Source organism: Tachypleus tridentatus, chromosome 6, assembly GCF_004210375.1.
Source record: "Tachypleus tridentatus isolate NWPU-2018 chromosome 6, ASM421037v1, whole genome shotgun sequence".
NCBI lineage: Eukaryota > Metazoa > Arthropoda > Merostomata > Xiphosura > Limulidae > Tachypleus > Tachypleus tridentatus.
In genome coordinates, this window is record NC_134830.1 from 9,431,905 (window position 1) to 9,452,651 (window position 20,747).

The 20,747-nt window shown below is 32.3% G+C and overlaps 1 protein-coding gene across 8 annotated transcripts; it reads left to right on the plus strand.

The window, feature by feature from the left end:
- Positions 1-381: 381 nt before the first annotated feature.
- On the plus strand, positions 382-19,636 carry LOC143251912 (uncharacterized). Of its 8 annotated transcripts, none has more exons than XM_076503267.1 (8): positions 382-909; positions 1,000-1,096; positions 1,255-1,353; positions 4,813-4,918; positions 6,029-6,090; positions 12,389-12,675; positions 13,292-13,377; positions 19,152-19,636. In XM_076503267.1, exons 1-8 carry the CDS (start codon positions 778-780, stop codon positions 19,255-19,257), a joined length of 975 nt encoding a protein of 324 aa, XP_076359382.1. In that variant the 5' UTR covers positions 382-777; the 3' UTR covers positions 19,258-19,636. The 8 variants fall into 8 exon arrangements, with proteins under 8 accessions (XP_076359382.1, XP_076359383.1, XP_076359384.1 ...); XM_076503273.1 differs by lacking the exon at positions 1,255-1,353 and adding an exon at positions 3,018-3,192 and having other exon boundaries at positions 893-909; XM_076503268.1 differs by lacking the exon at positions 13,292-13,377.
- Positions 19,637-20,747: the final 1,111 nt, after the last annotated feature.

Here is a 20,747-nt window from a genome sequence, read left to right on the forward strand (position 1 = left end):
ACGTTAGTCGTCCCTAATTTAGCGGTATAAGACTAGAGGGAAAGCTGCTAGTCATCTCCACCCACCGCCAACTGTTGGGTTACTCTTTTACCAACGAATAGTGGGATTGGTCGTCACATTATAACGCCCCCACGGCTGAAACGGCCAGCACGTTTAGTATGACGGGGATTCGAACCCACGACCCTCAGATTACGAGTCGAACGCCTTAACCCACCTGACAATGCTAGGCCGCCTACATATTTAATGCTACACATCCCACAAGGGCGCACGCACTCAGCTTCCTACCCTTATTTGATTTTTGTACAATTTTCCATGACGTCTGACAAGATTAACATCGGCGTTTGGATTTTGTTCGATAAATGGGATATTCCCACCGTATTCGGGTATTACTTTCACATACATTATCCGTTATGACAATAAGTTGACAACCTGGACTGCTACAACAAATGCGATATTTAATTCATTGTTGTTTTATGGTGCTGATTTAATGGGTTATTAGCAATTACTGTAAAATTTGTTTATATTTATAGGTAGAAATGATTAAGGATATTATTGTCATTTGTGCAATATTTCTGAAGTTCACATAATATCAATAACTTGGTGTTAAAAACAAAATGTGACATCAATCTTTATTGCTAAATATAATGTGGACAGTTTTAATACTAATTAACTTTTTCATGTGTTGGTACAATAGTTGTACAGAAGGTCTAATAGAAGCTATAAACTTATCTAATTTCGTGCAGAGCAGTCGCTTGCATCGGCAAAAACCCTTCTGTGATGATTTACGATGACCAGAATAAACGATGGATTCACAGTGGTTCATCGAGTGGTCTTTCTAAAGTCCATATCTACAATCATGTTGCCAATAATGCATTTAGGGTGGTGCGAAGAAAACTAAAAGACCATGATGTATGTATACATTTATACGAGTTGATATTTTCAAAATAATTTTTAGTTTTCTTTTATGTTTCTTAATGTTTGATCTCATTTCTGACCCAGGAGAAAGCAGGCTTATTGAGCATATGTGCGAGGACGTTATTCTTATCTTTGGAAGACCCTCGACCTGAGCCGTGTATGGTAGCTCTAAATGTAGAATGTACGTTGGACCTTGTCCTTTTATATAATCTCGTGCGCATTACTGATATATCCAACATACCATATGTCATAGTACTTACTTCAAAAGATTAAATTTGATATTTTGAATGTGGAAAAGACATATCTACAGTCAATTTGATTTTTTTATCAAACATTTAGGTTCATTGGTTTCTGATGGCTTGCCAGATTTTGAAACTATTTTAAAACTGCATCACAAAACATTTTTCGAGATTCTGCATTTTGTTACAAATGGTGTAAGTAAGTTTTGGACATTTACATATTCCACTGAAGTTTGTTTTTGAGCATTTTTCTAAGTAATTAATAATATTATCTGAATAGATTATTAAAATCTCCACCGAGAGTATTTGGTAATGTGGATGGCACAACACGAGTCAGAAAACCAAGTTGTGTTAATTAGAAAATTGCATAGATGTGAAACATTTCTTTATTAAAATGTCCTGATAGAATTTAAATTAACCCATGATTAGTACTGTTATTGTATTAAACAAATGTTGATAACTATTTCAGTACAGTTTTAACTAATTAAATTTGCTGTTTTGAAAACGTATATTTTCAGTTTTTGTTTCAATGTGCTATACTGCTGCTAATTTATTCAATGTAAAATGAGTGTATTTATCATGCTTATTTGAAATGGTAATAAATTGGACATAAGTTCTGTGGTACAAATTATGTTAGGTATGGTATATAACCCATGGTATTAGCAACATTTTAAAACTACAATAGATTTCAGTGACAGTTATTATTGTGTTATGCACATATTGTGTCTCTATCTCTCCTGTATATGTGTGTGTGTGTGGATTGCAAATATAAGTATGTATGTATTGTTACAAGATATATTTTTTAAAGCTCTAAGTTTAGAATAAGGGACTTTGAGAAATACCTAACACAAAGATGAGATTACAAATACAAGTGGACAATGAAACAACAATGAGATGGAATGTTTATTTTTTTAACCAATAGAATGAATCATTCTGCATGTTAACATTTTTGGATCTGTGTTACATATTGAGTTGATTTTTACATTGGGATGGTGTAGATAGCAGGAAGGCCTACAACAACTTATAAAGTGTAAAAACCTATAAAGAAATTTTAAAGAAGAAATAAAACTGATTTGTTGTTGTTACATAGACTGGGAATGGAATTATTTTTACCATATAATTAAAAGTTATCTTTGTTTTTGTTTTTCTTCTGTAAATATTTACATTTCTTTTAACCCTTGTTCTTCACATATAGGTGTTTTGGTGCACTCTGAATATTAGGTGCTTTTTATCAAATTTGTTATAAAAATTGTTTTGCTAAAGCCACACAGAGAATACAGTTGAAGTTTAAATTATATTAAAGGTCAGAATAGGGAAACACAAAGTATTATAAACATTGCAGCTGAACATGTTTCTGTAACAGGCCATATGTGTGACTGTTAGAATAAGTGAATTGTAGATACAGGTACAGGACAGAATTGTATCAGCAGGTTATTGTTAGAAGGATGAGGTATAACAATTGCAGGTCCAACTTTTGTCAATGGAGGTACCAGTTACACTTCCTTGGACTCTAGGTGATAAGTCTGAGAGCTTATAACACTAAAAACTGGGTTTTGATATTTGTAGTTGACTTTGTGCTTAACTACAAATGAATATTCACTCCATTGCTCAAGTATATAAACCGTCATTGACGTTAATAGAAAAGTTTGTACGTGACAATATTTAAATTTAAGTATTGGAGTGACTGCCATACTTTATCAGACCCTAGAGAATGACTTCTGGTGGCACTTAAAATGTTATCATTGGTGCAGTATGGAAAAGATGCAGATATAAATATATATATGTCAGGTTATCAACTGTACAATATTGAAAATATGCAGATATAAATATATATATATATATATGTATGTATATATCTGTTAGGTTGTTATCAACTGTGCAATTCTAAAAGGGTTGAAGTACAACAAGGCTACAGCAACTTTCCATCAGTGGCGAGACAACTGACAAATTTATGGTTTGAACTTCAGTAGTAAAGAGGAAGCAGACAATTTCTCTCTGACAATGCAGAGAGCACTGGAAAAACTAACTCAAAATAATGGTATTTTTGTCTTATAAACTCCAACTACAATGTGTAGATGCAATGCATTTAAAATTATTTGAGTGTCGGGTTTTGAGAAAATCATGTATAAAAAAATATTTACTATCATATCATTAAGGTAATTCGTCACATTAACAGATCTTAATACTTTTTAATTTTTTTGTTATGATTGTCACTACTAATTAAAAAGCACTGTTAGTTTTAATTATTATAGATGCGTGTATTAGAGTGTCATAACTGTATACATATTACCTCAGTATCTACTAAGAATCATAATAAAAAGACTTAATCATAAACTTTCTTTATCATTTAATATTTGAAGCACCATGAACAACAAATAATTCACATTTCCTACTAATGTAAAGATTCATGCTTGTGTGAATAACATGTTTTATCTTTACCACTGATTGTGTGAACAACGTGATGTTATCTTTACCACTGATTGTGTGAATAACGTGATGTTATTTTTACCACTGATATTTAATTCTGTACAGTTATTCTACTATCGTAATGCCAGATTCTCTTGACCGTTTCACATGAGCAGTAACATGCAAAAAGCTGAAGTAAGTAATGTACTGATATATCCTTGTCACTTTCAGTCTATATCAACATCTGTGTTGTTTTTCAACTTGCTAGGTGAAGAAATCACTCCTACAGTCTGTTAGAGCTTCAGAGAAGACAACATAATGTTTTTCTCCACTTTCTAGGGTGCTAGTAAACAACTGTAGGAAACGTGCATGCTGGACTCCTTCTACAGATAAAACTGAAAGTTCTTTTTAACTTGGTAAGGTAGCCTTACAGCTGTCAAATGTATGAAGTTTCTTTACAGGGTTTGAACCTCATGTCTCAACGTAAAATTCGCTCAACAGCACGAGTACAACAAAAAAAAAACCTTTCTTTAGATGTACTGATTCACCAAGATTCAAAGAGATCGACTCAAACCAATATGTACCTCAATATAAACCATTCTCAGATCACACAAAATAATCATAAGTTCTTGAACTTATAGTGAAATCTTTGTCTCTCGTCAGAAATAATGCAATAAAAAAACTTTCATAGCAATTCTAATAACCATTCAACCGGTCTGAAATAATTTACAACCAAAAAATTTGAAACTTAAGTTTTCATAAGCACGACACTTCGAAATAATTAAGTAAAGATTTAGATTCATTCAAAGACACCATAATTGAAATAATAACGTGAAATTATTGGTGGAATAATGTGATGATGGAAACTCGGCCAAAGTTTAGTACAGTGCTTAACCCTTTTGGTACTGAATAATAACTTTTAATGTTTGGCACGGCGCTGAATATGCATGTTTGATACTTCAACTAATTACGGTATCAGTACTAAAAGCATGATATCTCGGCAATAACTCAACAAAAGCCCCTGAAATGTTCAGTGATTGTACCCAATACTAAATATGTTAAATTCAATACATAAGAATAACGGGAATAAATGAAGGTCGCCTGCCACTCTGAGCCTTCAAGTCGACTGTGGTCGTGGAGCGCTCAACTGAACCTCAGCAAGGTGTTCACATAAGTCTTCAGAAACCACTGATGTGTCTCTTAGATAATATAATGGTTGTCATGACATTAAAGGTGGTATTCTGTATTTCAGTGACAAAACCTCTTCCACCATCCCCTGTACCAAATCATCAGTTCCAGCAACAACAGTCTGGTTATCAACAGATGGGGGACTCCATTCCTGATGACCATAAGTTTGGGTGAATTTAGTCATCTTCATTCATTGTAAGTAAAGCATTACATTGAAAGAAATGTTAAACTTACATTTCATGATAATTTAAACAAGCTTGTAATTAAGAATGACGTTCAAGTATACATTAACATCACTAACACCCTCCGATTTGTGGGATTTGTATTAACATCACTAACACGCTCCAATTTGTGGGATTTGTTTCCATTAGAATTCCTCTGGCTACTAAGTGGCTGCTTTGAAAACAAAAGTAAATTTTATAGAGGATATATTATTATTTTAATCAGTTGAGTGACACAGTGTAGAGTTCACTTTTAAAATTGGGAGCACAAGTTGGTGTGGTGAAGCCATTCAGTGGTGTGTAGTTAGAGTTATGTTTCTGACAGAAGTGTTACCTGATTCATATATTGAGTAGAGTGTTTTGGGTGTTCAGAACAAATACAAGTACTTTGGAATATTCTAGTGAGTGTTGCAGTCAGTGCAGAGGGAAAATGGTATTATTAATTTAGCTTTGTATTAAATTTTTTATTTTATTTTATATAATGATGGTTTTGCTACAATTATTGTTATGGTACAAAAAATAAATTTATAAAGTTTTACTAGAACATTTAAATAATTTTTTGTATTTATTTTAAATATTATACAATATTATACAAACTGTAAGGTGTTCATTCTTAGTATAAATATCAGTTTTATCAGACTGATTCAGTTAACACTTTAGATCTTTAGTAAAAATAGTTCATTAAAAACATTTAACTTTATATGTAGAACAGGTTTGTAATGTTTACATAAAGCGTACCAAAGTTTGTGAGAGTACGTGTAGCTGATCCAGAATTGTAGTAAACGTTAATTCACAGATTCAAGTGGGTTTCTCCTCATCATGAGATACATGATTAATCAATTTGACCAAGTCCTTTAGCAGATGTTGGAATGTCTTGTTTTTAATATATTTTTTGTGTATTATGTAACACTGGTAACAAACTATATTGATGTAATACTGTTTGCACTTTTATAAACATTGTTTTCAGTTTTCCTTTCAGTCTGCATGTAGCTTATCGTGAATTATGACTTGTTTTGATAAATGTTTTGTTCCACTTACCATAATTTTTTTTTATTACAGCACCAAAGAAGACACTGATGGAGAAAGAAGGCAAAGCTTAGTTCAGTACAGTAATAATTCAGGTGAATATTTTATTTGTGAAAAGTTCCTACATACTGGATTTTTTATCAATTCATTTAACAGTGAGATCCCCTTTAACATCAGCCCACTTTAAACTGATTCATAATAGAGATCTTGTCTCCTTGAGAGTCTTTAGCAAGGAAGAGAGAGAGAGAGAGAGAAAATGATGAAAATCAATAAGTGTTTTAAGAACATTACTTTTCATACTGATAGTAGTAGTGCTCTAATTAATGTTTATTTAATAAAGTAATGCAGCAAAGTACATAGAGTAATAACATGTAGAAAACAGACAATGTCCTGCAACAATCACAATTGCTTTGACATTTGTAGCGACTTGGCATGAACCGTTAAAATGTCATCCATACACAGAATATGATTCCCATGGGGAAAAAAAAAATTTCTGAGGAAGTGATCAACGAATCTCTGTACAGAAAACAAAACATAACATGTCATTTGCTAGATGGAAATCTTGCCTGTCTGTTGGTTGTGTTAACTAATATGGTCATAAACATAAGAGTTAACTATGTATGTTAACTAACCCTGAAAGAGAGGATGTGATAAGTGGGTGTGGCAAAAGAAGTCTGATTTTCTATTTGATGTTACTGTTACCAGTCAAGATTGAAGACTAATAAAAATATGCTTTTCTTCAGCAGTAGCAACATTGATTACTTCACATTAAATTTAACACTACCTGACTAGAGCACTTGTACATTATTCGTAGGTTATAATCGATTCTCTTAGTTACATATTTATGAATACATAATGCTAAAATGACCCTGGTCAGAACTAATATGTTTAGAGATCTGTAGTCGGGAATCACATCTAAGCACTAAATGGGGTATCACTGTACTTTTATAATCTGTTGTTTCAGATTACATTGTTCCTTCATCAGATTGAAATGTTATGACAGAAAGAATAACAAATTGTTTGTTTGGATCTGCATGTGTTTTGATAAATATTTATATGAAACTGTTACAAGTGCTGAGGTCAAACTGTAAAATAATTAATGATTTTTAATTTTGAATAACATTATTTTTCTTGTTATGAAAATGGCTTACTGAAAAATATATTAACCCTTTTGCAATGGGTCAAAGGCCATGTCATTGTGTTTATTGATTTGCATTCAAATTTTTTTTTTTGATATACATCAGTAAGTTTGGAATAAAATTGTAGATTATAATTCAAACTTTAGTATTATATATGAGTTAATTTCTTAATTTAAAAATACATTTCAAAATAACACACTTAAATATAGATTGTATTAAATTATGTGGTATGTTGAATGCAGTACTGTTCAAAATTAGATGTTTGTGATGTCAAAATATTAAGTCTATAGTTTTGTACAAATTGGGAACTCAAATTAGTAATATCAACAACTTAGAATGTAAAATCAAACCTCTTATCTGTTTATGTTCCTGAGGTATGGTGTATATACTGAATCATACATAATGGTCCCATTAACCTCTTTCCATATTTGAAAACATATACACTTCAATGTATGACATGTGAATCAACATTTTACAATGTCCCCCTAAAGGTCTTCTTACCTATTTTAACCTGTGAAATATTTACCACATTCTTTTGAATCAAGATTACATGACAGGTAGGTTGAGTCTTTTAATCTGCTTAAAGTTTTATATTTTTAAAAATCAAAATACATCTTAGTTATTTAGCCTTATGAATTATTATAGGATTCTATGGTATCAGTACAGTTATTTATGAAGTTTTTGTTTATTCAACTGTGTGCATATATATACACCCCCCCAAAAAAAAAAAAAAGGAAAAATGTTGATATCCTGCAATGTAGAAAGGCTTACCAACTGAGTTCAAATGTCGTAGTGAGAAGAAATAATTGTTTGCTTCACTTCTGGATTTATTGTTCTATATTTTAAGAAGAATAAGTTTAATAATTTATTTTATAAAAAAGTAATCTATATACATGTATATAATGTGTAATAATTGAGATGTGACCATATATTATAAAATACTAGTGCACTAAGGAAGACTAAAGGTCAGTTTCCCATTATTGGAAATGGGACATAAGTACACGAGCACTGGGTCAAGTTATGCAACATATAGTGTTATGAGACTTAAGCTACTTGCACTAAACATCTGTATTTTGGTGTTATTATTATATGTAGTCATTGAAAAAACATAACTTATATTTGTTTCCTAATTTTTTATGATGGTTACGAAATTGGTCAAATTACAGACCCCACACAGTTAGAGTATAGAGAATAAAATAAAATGTGAAGTTTTACTGAAAAAACATTTAAAATATATTGAAATGTATTTAGTAGATTTTAAAGATTATACAAATAATATTTGAAATTTCTGGATGATTAATAGTTTTTTTTTAATCATTGTATGAAATCACTTAGTTCTTAGACTAAAGTAAAAGACTCAATATTTTCACAAGCAAATCTTTATTAAAATATTTCATTAAAAATCAGATATTATTTGTACAAAATATTTGCAATCTTTACTAAAAGTCACCTACAATTTGTAAAAATAAGATACATGTACTGTGTAAAAAGCTATAGTGCAAATATGTAGATTAACTTGTGTATATTATACCAAGTACATCACAAAAGAGTTAATATATTCATATCATTTTTGTTCACCACGAAACACTGAAATAACATAAGTATTTATGTAAATTGATAAGTTTGGTTACCTTTGCATATTTGAAGCCTAAATCCTTGAGCAAATCCTTCATCATAGTTGTAATTAGTATGAATATTAATCACAACTATTATTTCAGACTGTAGTACTCACTTATCCACAGAACAAACAGCTGGCACCTTGGTATACTACTACCAAAACTTTTTTGTACATGCACAAAATTACTGAATGAGCTCTTACCTCATCACTTACTAAAATGGATTATTCTTGAATGTGTTGCTAAGTTACATCAAACCATTTCGTGGGTTGTTGGATAAATTTTAAATTGAAATATCACATAAGTATTGTCTAATAAGAATAATTACCTTTTTAAGTTTCTTTTATTCCAATAAAATAAATATATACATATATCAGTTAGATGGACTTTATTTTATATGAATTTTTGTCCCCATATTTCTAAAGTCTCATCAGAAGCAGTATTTCAATAGAAACTGTAGCTATGCCAACAGTGAGATACAGTTATTGTACAGCAAGAAGCGAGTTCTATCCTACATCCTTGGTCTCATACTGGAACTCGTAGCCTACTACTTCTAGGATTTTTTTTACTTAGCTTGCCATATTTTTGGATCCAGCTCTTTCCACTGCCTGTCTTTGTTTGTGATTCTTTTATCCCAGATGAGAATCATTCAAACTTGTTTTATCCTTTGCTGTTCTGGAATGTGGATTTTGTCTTTTACTCCAGTTGTTTCTACTTGTTTACAGGCAAGTATATTTTCTTCTCCTGACCCCTTAATCCAATATTTGTCTTTATAAAGATTCTCTTCTATCTTTTATTGACTCTCAGTTGCCTCGTCTTCCCTTGTACCAGCTTGTTTTCTTTGTTTGACTCTCTCTCTCTCTCTTCACTTTTATCTTCTTATTAAATGCTTTCTTTGTCTGTCCTCTTTGCACACCTTTCGGAGGTTTTCATCATGATCCCTACAACTTGTTGCAAGAGCCTTAAACCTCAAAATTTCTTTTTGTATCCCTTGCTGATATTTGTGCTCATGCAGGTTTTTGTCTATTTCAGCTTCATCTTGACTTTCATTCCTACATAATTCCCAAACTCAAGGCTCCTACTTTATGTCTTATGTTTGAGATTCTTTTTTCTTAGACCTTCAGTCTCTTGAATCTCTTATTTTAGTTTAGATATCTTTTTCTACTTTGATTCTCTCTCATGCCATTAGTCTGATTGTGTTATATTTTGATTTTTTAACTTTTTGCTAGCTGCCCTCCTTACACTATCTTTCTAAGGCTCTCTACAGTGACCCTGAAAGCTTTACTGCAGAAGGTCAAATCTACCTGTTATCCACATTGACTTCAATTCCTTTCTCAGTAGCTGTTTGGTTAATGTTGTTTCTGGTACTTGGTTAGTTCAAATTCCTTACTCACTGGAGTTATACTCTATCAGTCTTATCTCAGGAAACGTTTTAGTTTCTTTAAAAAACAACAACAAATATAGTTGAGACATCTCATCAGAAATCATTTTTTCTCATTTTGGTTATCCTGATACAGAATTTTACTCATCTGGTGGTCTTTTCTTGACATCCTTCTGAAGAGGATTGGAGATGAATTGTTTCTGGAACCACTCTTATCTCTGGTTTTGTGGGAGTTCTTCATCTTTGCACATCTGAGGATGTTTTTTGTAAAAAGCTTGTTAATGCTCCCCTTGAGGGGCTTTCTCTATCATTCAACTGTCAACCTCCTTTTTATTGTATTCCAGTTTTTTACTCCCCTCTTTAGGCCCTTTAATGCCTGGAAGAGGTTGTGTTCTCTTTCTAGGCAATGGTAGCAGTGGAACAAATACATAACATTATCTGAGGTTTTACTCCAATCATTTTGTAGTTCCTAAAAAGATACAGGAATAGTTGTCAATTCTGTATCTGTTGCATGTGAATCAATTCCTTGTCATTCTTTGGTTCAGGATGTAAGATTTCTTCAATCCAAGGTAGGTTGTGGATAACCATTGAAGATGTTGTTTTTCATATTTCAGTTCCTTTATTTCTCCTTTTCTTCTACAGTAGTCAAGTTTCCTATCAAGTTAGCTACATCACTGTGGGTCAAGTGGACATTGTACTGAAAATCTACTTGTATGGTTAGCATTTCAACTTCTGTATCAACAGTTATCTCTTCTAATCTTATTTTGGGAGGTATCTTCTGCCTCATCGTTACTTCTGCTTTGGGAGTTTACCTATTTGTATTAGCTGGTCAACTTTCAATGTCGTTATTTATCCATACTCACTATCTGATTCCTTCATTTGTTGTATTAGCTGGTCAACTTTTGATGTCATTATTTCTCTGTACTCACTATCTGATTCCTTCATTTGTTGTATTAGCTGGTGAACTTTTGATGTCATTATTTCTCTGTACTAACTATCTGATTCTTTCATTTGTTGTATTAGCTGGTCAACTTTTGATGTAATTATTTCTCCGTACTCACTATCTGATTCCTTCATTTGTTGTATTAGCTGGTCAACTTTTGATGTCATTATTTCTCCGTACTCACTATCATTTCTTGAGTGAGCTAAGCCTTCTTCATATTTCTAACACATCAAGCTTCTGGTTTCAAAAGTTCTCTTCCTTCATGAGGAGTTCCATTGTCTTCTGTGGACTTTAGCCTCACTAGATTTGTTTCTTCCTAGGCGATGCACTCATTTATGTCCTTTTCAGTAGACTCTTGCAAATCATTGGACTATGTCCAGAGATCCACTAATTTCTCTCAACTCTCTCCTTCAATCTTTTCATTTCTTGCTGTCAGGATGGCTCATTCAAACCCATGAAAACCATCAGTATAATTTCATAGAAAAGAAAACTATAAATCAACTTCACATAAAAAGATATTAATTCTACAAACAACCCAAAACAAGACAACAACATCAAACTTCTAAAAGCAGATAAAGGCAATGCTATAGTTGTAATGAACACAAATGAATACATTCAAAAAATGAGCATCTTATCAGATACAAACAAATTTAAACTAATAAACATAAATCCAACAAAAACACATGAAAACCAATTAAACAAAATGTTACTACAAAAAACCAACCCAACATTTATTATTATCTACACAGGACCAACTCGTGCACATCACAAACATGTGGCACCCCCAAACCTCATAAACTCAACTGTCCACTGTGACCAATGATGTTGACCTATGAATCATTTAACTATGTTAAATACATATCGTGAGCATTTTCTAAATATGTAACATCAATTGGATCCTTTTACAAAGACTCTTTTTACTTTAAATATATTCTTAATCAACCAAATCATAAAGCCTTAATGGCCAGTTTTGATGTAATCTCCTTCTTCACAGAAGTCCCAGCAACTGAAGTCTGCAAGATTGCTTTAGAACTTTATATCCAAGACACCAACCCATTGATACACATCCCCAGCAACCAAGTAGCAACCCTTATAGAATTCACTACCACCAAAACTAACTTTACGTTTAATAACCAAAACTACCTATAAATAAATGGCCTAAGTATGGAGAATCCTGTGTTACCCGTTTCAGCCAACATTTTTATGACACAAATTATATCTCAAGCAATCAGTTGAGCCTTACACCTACTATTATACTTCATGGATTTAGTGAGTGAGTATTCATTAAATTTGTCTTTCTCTTTTCTACTAAAGTGGGGAACAGTCATCCACCTACCCCACCCCAACAGAATGGTCATCAACATACTTCTTCGGGGCCTGCTGCTCCTCCAGCCCCACATCCTCCCCCCATGCCAGTAATGTCAGCTGTCCCTCCACCACCTCCTCTTAATACAAAAGCTCCACCTGCCCCACCACCTCCACCCATGAGTGGGGCACATACTTTGCCACGCACAGGACCAAGTTCAGAAAGTGGTGGTATTGAGGGAACGTCGCTAGCAGCTGCACTACAAGGAGCTAAACTTCAGACAACTTCTTGCAAGGTTTGTTTTAAGAGTAACAAACAATTACCGCTGGTTAAAATTGTGATGAATTTTTTTTCTAAGTTATTGTTCAGAGAAGAAATAACAACTGTTTTTGGTCAATTTTCAAAGTGTGGTTTTCTGTCAGATTGGGATTAAATAATGATCCTAACACAATAAAACTATTTTGTATTTCTGTCTTGAATGATGATAAATAAAACACAATCAACTCATACTATTAAAATATCATCGTAGTTGGAAACAGCATGTAAAGCACAACCTTCTTTCACTGTAAATATTCACAAAAATAAACGTGTTTGGGTGTTACTTGAGGTGTGGTACATATATTTGATTTATAACTGTAGTGCTAGTTGAGGTGTGGTACCTATATTTGTTTTTCCAACTGGAGTATTACTTGATGTGGTATATATATTTGTTTTTGTAACTGGAATGTTAATTGAGGTGTGGTACGTATATATTTGTTTTTTTAACTGGAGTGTTAATTGAGGTGTGGTACATGTATATTTATTTTTCTAGCTGGAGTGTATTATAAGGTGTGGTATTTTTTCCTGGTTTGAGGATTATTTGTTATGCTGTTAATGTAACCAAACTGATTTAAAGATTTTTTTATATAAAGAGTTCTGTAGGAGTAGGTAACTGTGAATCAGTCCGTCCTGGCCCAGTAAACTTAATGGATGAAATATCTAAAACGTTTGCTAGAAGGTGAGACATGCTAACACTAGAAGTGACATATATTTCTCTCAACTTGTACACAGATTATGTATAATAATATTTCTGTTATGAACAAAGTATTTTTTGTCAACTTCAAAGTATTTGATAATTCAGAGTATAAAATCAGATTTGAATATGGTTCAAAGTTTTGTAATTTTTTACCACATGTTGTCCTGGGATTTGTTTTGGCAAAACTATAATTGTTGCAGTAGAATTCCATGAACTTATGAATTGCTCTAATTGCATTCAGTTACTATTAAATGTAAAATAAATATTGCAGTTTAGATTAGGCTTAGCATGGTTAAGGCACTTTGTAGTCGGAGGGTCGCTGCTTGGAATTCCCCTCCTACCAAACACTCTCGCCCTTTCAGCTGTGAGGGCATTATACAGTAACAGTTGATCCTACTATTCATTGGTAAAAGAGTAGCCCAAGAATTGGCAGTGGGTAGTGATGACTAGCTGCCTTTTCTCTAGTCTTACACTATTAAATTAGGGAAAATGCAGATAGCCCTTGTGCCAAAATTCAAAAACAAACAAACACTTTATAATAGCAGTCTTATTTAAATAAATACTTTAAGTGGTTTTAATATTAAATGATGTATTGAGACAACAAGAGAGGTATGTTTTATATGTCCTGTTAAATTATTTTAAGATAATTCAAAAGTCTGTTATCTTTCTACTCAGTTGTTGTGTTGTTACGGTCATTGTAAAAAAATTTTTGCAGATTTTCCAAGTTTAACACAAAATTTCACAGCAAGTTGTTGCTCCTTCAGGTCATTCATTCTGAAATCCGCTAAACGAAAATTCGCACTTCACTTAAAACCGCGTAGCTAATACACAAATGAAGATATCTGCAATCGGGAAATGGCGTCGTAATCAGCTGATCGGTGCGAACCTAGCGACACCAAGCGGATTCCCCTGGAACCAACTGGAGCCGTGCAATTCAAACAGTCCGCGTATTTTTTGAACAGACCTTGTAAATGGACAGCACACAATCCACTTGTTTTAAAATAATATATTTAAAATAAATCTAATCTATGGACAAATATTATTTACATTATAGGATATTGCATATGTTTCTAAAACTAAATAATTCTCTTTTTCTTCTGTTATCACAATATAATAAGTGATAAGTACGTTTAGGTTACTCTGCAAGTTAATACAATTGTATATAAAGCTTTCAGTAGTTCTCTTTTCCATCACAAGTTTACACAAGCTAGCTCAACTACATTAAAACTTGGTTGACATTATTTTTCTCTAATGTGTTTCTTATTGCACAATCTGCAGTAGCTTAATTTATGTTACACTGTGGGTTACCACAGTTACATCAAGAACTCTATATAACTCTCCTTTAAATTGAAGTCATTGCTTGCAGGTTCAGTTACTTTAGAATGTACTTTGACAATACAAATTATTATTGTTATCTCTGTTACACTGTGAAAAGCATTTGAAAGTGTAGCCTGTTATGGCTAAGCTAACAATCACACAGTCTGACTTAACTTTTACTACCTTAACCTTTTGCATTCATTTGGTTGCCTGTATACATATTTACCAACTGAAGCCTAGAATTTTCTGCAGACAATTAGGCACTATGATACAATAATATTAACTTAAGGAAATGAGAAAAATACAGCAGGTTCAACTACCATAACATCAATTTATTATGCTACTATAAAACAGTTGAACTACAGACACAACATGATTTGTACCAAGTAACATTAATTTTGTCATAACTATCACTTTTATGAAAATAATTAAGTTTAAACAGTTATAAAAACTAAATAATTATTAGATATTAAATAAATTAATAAATATTACACAACATTAAAATAGTTAAACAATTAAAAACAAAAAAAATAGTGTACATATGTTAACATTATGTATTATTTTTATATTATACATAAGTGCCAAGAACTAAGACTTGGTTACTTAAACATCTGTACTGATGGACCCACATTAATAACAGGGAAGTATATCAGATTTACTGTATAAATTCTGTATAAAGTATAAATTATTTGCAGTATATATAAACATGCTTTTGAGGCGTAATGCATGCCTGAAGGAGTGCTGGACAATACAGTGGAAATGGCAAATTTCATAAAATCACAACCAACAAATTCCAGTTTATTTCAAGCCTTTTTGAAGAATGATCAGTGCACACAATTGTCTATTGATCCTTACTGAAATTAGATAGCTTTCACAGGGCAAAATCCTTGTGTATTTGTCAGCCAAGAGTGGAAATCCTAGTTACTTCAACAGTCTCTTTCCACCTCATTAGATGTATGGATTTATAATCTAGCTTATGTAGCAGACATTGTTCTCAAATATCAGTAACCTAATTTATGTCTCTAAAAGCTCAGTATAACAATTTTCAACCAGCAAGATTTAGTTGGATCTATTACAAGAAGTTCGGGGATAAGTCTTTGAAAAACAACCAAACTGAATCTTTCAGTACTCCATGATTTCCTGGCAGAAAATTAATTTTCAGTGGATCAGTGCACTAAAACCAACATAACTGCACATCTAAAAGGACATTGCACAACATTTAGGAAATAATTTCCAATTATGTCATGATAATGACTGGATACACAACCTCTTTCATAGTACCAATTTGTCATTGCAAATATTAAGTATACAATGAGACACTAACTGGAGTCTCTTGTGATTATGAACTGAAAATAAGTTTGAGAAATGTCACTGATCAACATTTGGCTCAGTTTAAGAAAATAAGTACCTTCTGCTGGCAGGAAAAGCTAATGCAGTTTCATTACTATTGTCCACAACATACTTGTGCATGATAGCATTTTCCTCATGTGTACATCTGAAAACCAAAATAAGAAGTAGACTGAATGCCAAACCAAACCTGAGACTCTCTCTCTCTGCCTTCATTAGTTTTGGACTTCCAAGAGATGTAATGATCAATGCAACTTCATCCATCATAGTGTAAATTATAACTTCACGACTCGTTATGAGAAATGGAAAGGTGATGGGGAATATATTTTTGTTTTTAAAATTAAATAGTTTGCTAGTCTATTTAATTTAAATAAATTAAATCGAAGTGATGCAAGTTATGAAAGCAAAATATTGGAATAGTGTTGTTTTCATACTTTAATAATAAATAGTGTGTAATAAAAGTGTTGTAAGAAAAACTAATTTCATATGTCCAAGATTACTGTTTTTATAACTTGTACTCAAGTAAGATAGAAAATCACTGGAAAACATTAATTTTTAGGAGGGAAGGTGAAAGATTTGGCATTTTAATGTAAGGTGTTCTCAAGATATTAAAGTTTGTGAACCACTAGTATAAGAGAAACTATGCCTGAAGGAATTTTTCATATTACTTCAACAGATAACCTGTTCAGTATAGTAAATACAATGTCTTATTAATGAAAATATTAGTTTGCAGAACAAAGAGTTTTAATAGTTTTCAATTTTGATTATTTCAAGATTTGGAATCTTTTTAGACTAATTGTTCAATAATTTAAAATATGGTTTGTTGTATTACGACTACCTTTTAATAAGGTTCTTTACTCTGCACACAAATTTTTTTGATTTTGTGACTTGTATGCTTAACCCACAACTGCATAACCTGGATTTGAAATAAATTAACATGTAACTTATAAGTTGAAACTAACAATTACACCTACTAACCCACCTGTTACACTTTGTCTAAGCTTGCTTTGTTATGTACTACGACATTCATTGCATGTATCTGATCTAAAACATCTTTGGTGTGAAAAAAAAAGTGCAGTTAAAAGAGGATTGAGCTGACCACTTAAAGAAATGAACTCAAAATTGCTGACCAAATTGATAGCTACACTTATAGTATTGATAAGAATCTTGAAGCAAATGTTCATTCAGTTATCCAGGTTCTGGTTTGTGTTCAATTTGGGGCATTAATGATGGGTGAAATAAAATGTGTAACATTTCTTATTGGAAATCATGACTTTTTGCCAGTACATATCAAGAAACCACAGCAAGCAAGAAAGTGATACTTGATAGTAACCTACATTATTACCTGTAAGATTGCAACCTTATTATTCATAACAGACCTATACTTTATAGAACTAACCAGATCTGTTTAAAATATTAGGGTTGTTTTAGAAAGAAAATTGACTCAATAACTTCATTCCATGGTGTTACTATAAAAGTAGGTTAACAGTTTGTCATCATGCACTTGGAACAACCATACCAAACATTATTATTTACACCAGTTGTCCAAGCTAATATACAATACTACATGTTTTTTAATGAAAAGAACTTCATAACATTTAGCAAATTTGTATTTAGTAGTTGGAAAATATTAACCATCCACCTCTATGATTCTTTTGAAAACTTGAATTAGAAACTGGTAGTCTAGTTTGCCTTGCCTAACTCGTATATCTGCACATACTTTCACTGTATCATTTTGTTGCTGTAAATCAGTTGTGTTGTGGCAAAGATAACAAAATTACCCACTTTTACTATAAGATGAAGCTGTAGTAAAAAGTTTAAACCAATAGGTTGGGCAAGTTTCTGCTTACGTGTGTGCAAAAGTTTGTCAATTCAAGCAGTTTTGTTTGGTAAATTTGCAAATGTGACTTGTATCTAACACAATTTTGATACTGAATTTTAGGATGTAAAGATCAATCAGTGAACCAGATTTGAAAACAATCCATAAAAGTTCTGTTTTTAAAATAAATAAAACTTGTGTATGTTTAGTGTGAAGAAGAAAGGTATGAATAAATTTGATTGAAATTGGACATTTTATATCTTGTGTCTTTTGTTAATCGATTGCTTTGAAATTTAATGTTTAATAGTTTAGGTTACCACAGTCCAAGCTACAGAAAGTGTTTGTATCACTCATTAATAACACAGCGTGTCCTGCAGGTTTTCTCAGTCACATGATACAACGTGTGTCTTGATATAACCTCTTCTTACCTAACCCTTTTACCAATGAGCCATAAAAGTGGTTATCTTGTATGGCTACCTTGTTTACTAATTAATTAGAAAATTGGGAAATTATTTATTGAGGTGTATTATTGTAAAGCAGCAGTATATTAAATGTTAGACAGCTTTGAGCCAATGATAAAAGCTTTGTTTTATATAAAATGTTCCATATTAAAGGCATGATTAAAATTCCACTAATTTACCTATGAACCTATGAAGAAGCAACACGTAATTGTATATGCAGTGTTTAACACTTGTGGTTTTAAATTAATATATTGTATCTGGATTGACTCATCAGATGGTGGTTATTTTACACTAAAGGTAAATGTTTTTTTCATTTTCCATAGACTGATTTTAAATCATTAATAAATTTACTTCTTTCATCCTTTCATTCCATTAACGTAACTTTTGGAATAAGATCTGCTTTAATAAAGTGCTTGTTGTGTTTCCCATTATGATATCCATTGCAACAAGTCTAAAGTACCTATACAGCAATCATAATTATGCCATTAGCTACCTTCATATATGAAATATACAATATAGTTAGCAGAAAAGAAATTGAGAAAAGGTACATATGATCTATGAATTCATTCTAATCTTCATTCAGTTATAATTTTTGTTGTTAAACTTTCATGAAGGCAATTGAAACCTACTTCTAAATCCATTTTATAACATCCACCATAAAATTGTGTGTTTGTGTACTTGTTTTAATGACATTTTATCTTAAATACAACAAAATACATCTTCAAAATTCACAATTGTGATTAGAAGTTAGACCTATAGTTAATTTTTTATCTTGAATGTTGCCTTTAAAACCTTTTCTCATTCATTTACAGAATTATGCAAAAGTCATTAGACTGTTTGCTGGTGAGCCATGTTGGAAAGCCCATTTTCGACCATCTGAGGAGCATCCAGCAAGACAAAAGTATAGGGAACAGTTAGAAAAAAGGATTTCTTGAATGCCCTGTCTGAAAACCAATTTTCATTTGAATGAAATGATGTTAAAAATAATTTTATGTATTTTAGTTTTCTTACCAAGCTTCAGTTTTTATAATGAGGAAATGACTGAGTTTAAATAAACCTTTCTTTTAATCATGTTACTTGTAACACTCTAACTTACATAATAAAAGGAATAATATGATAAAGAAGGAATGTTTATATGTGTGCCTTGACTAACTAAACAGTTTTGGTTGGGTATGTATGCATTTAAGTGTAATTATTGATTTGATATATTTTTTAGATATGTTTCCATCTTTTGTCTTCTATTTACATATAGTTTTGTTTCATGTTTCTTGAAATATACTAGACTGTTATCCTGTGAGTGAGTTTCCCTCTGAAATTCTTTTTCATTCACAACATTTCAATAATTATCTTCAGGTGTTTCAGGAATGGAACTTCCCAATAATCAGTGAAATAAATGATTTGCTGCCATTTATGTTAAAGCCAACATTAAATGATACTTGTTTTGTTCGAATATCTAATCTTGTACCAAAATGATTAGCCATGTACCTTTTATTAAAACACTGCATAAGATTAAACAATGTGTGCAAATCAGTATGTTCAAATTTCCCAAAGTAAATTTCAAACTCTTAATCAACCTGATTATAATACCAGAGCAAATGCTGGACCGATCAAAACATACATATCCACAAAATGTTTATTTCTCTGGATTTTGATAATTTCTCTTAGATTTTTTTTTTTTAAGATAACAGCAGTTCATACACACCTGTACAACACTATTTGGAATTGGTTTGATAACATGACTGTGGTGACTTCAATACATACTTGACTTGCTTAAGGTGTTTTGCTTCTTAAAGTTTGCAACTGAAAATGTTAGCTTTACAATTTTAACTTTCGTAGTAAGGTTAATGTTTACTATCTTTTTCAAGTTGTAGTTATTAATAAGAGCCACCTTGTTTGTAATTCATCTTTCATCAGTAACACTTGACTGTTTGTAATGTTCACGTTGGCATAATGGTTTGTCTCAAACAGAAGATTCACGTTCAAAATGTCAGTTAAGTGGAAACTTTAAGCCTTTTTATCACTCTTACCCCTCGGTGTGGATTCCTGTACGTGGTGAGGGGGCCTCCCAGGGAAGGTTTTGTTCTGTCTGGATACCTTCTCTGGGATCTAAACATCCACCCACGTGTTTGCCGTGGGTGGCGACCCGTGAAGGGGAGGAGAGGATCCTGGTGGTTGAGGGGTCCAATCCTAACACACCACTTTGGCCTTGAATTCCTGTAGACGGGCGGCCTTTGGGTGGCCCCCCTTGGGTCAATCGGCTGGTTCACTTGGGCTAGAATCAATCAAGTATCAGTGTTGGAAGTTCTCAATGGGTGTTGTGGACATTGTGCCTGATGCTGGTGTTTGGGTATAGTGCTCACGAAACCCTGGCATTGCTGCATTGTCCTTGCATGACTTTGTAGTGCGTT

Excerpts from the sequence above, each read along its gene's own strand:
- LOC143251912 (XM_076503267.1), top strand. The coding sequence starts at position 778 with ATGATTTACGATGACCAGAATAAACGATGGATTCACAGTGGTTCATCG. Across the intron at positions 910-999 it reads GAAAACTAAAAGACCATGAT|GAGAAAGCAGGCTTATTGAG; the intron begins GTATGTATACAT and ends TTTCTGACCCAG. Across the intron at positions 1,097-1,254 it reads GGTAGCTCTAAATGTAGAAT|GTTCATTGGTTTCTGATGGC; the intron begins GTACGTTGGACC and ends TCAAACATTTAG.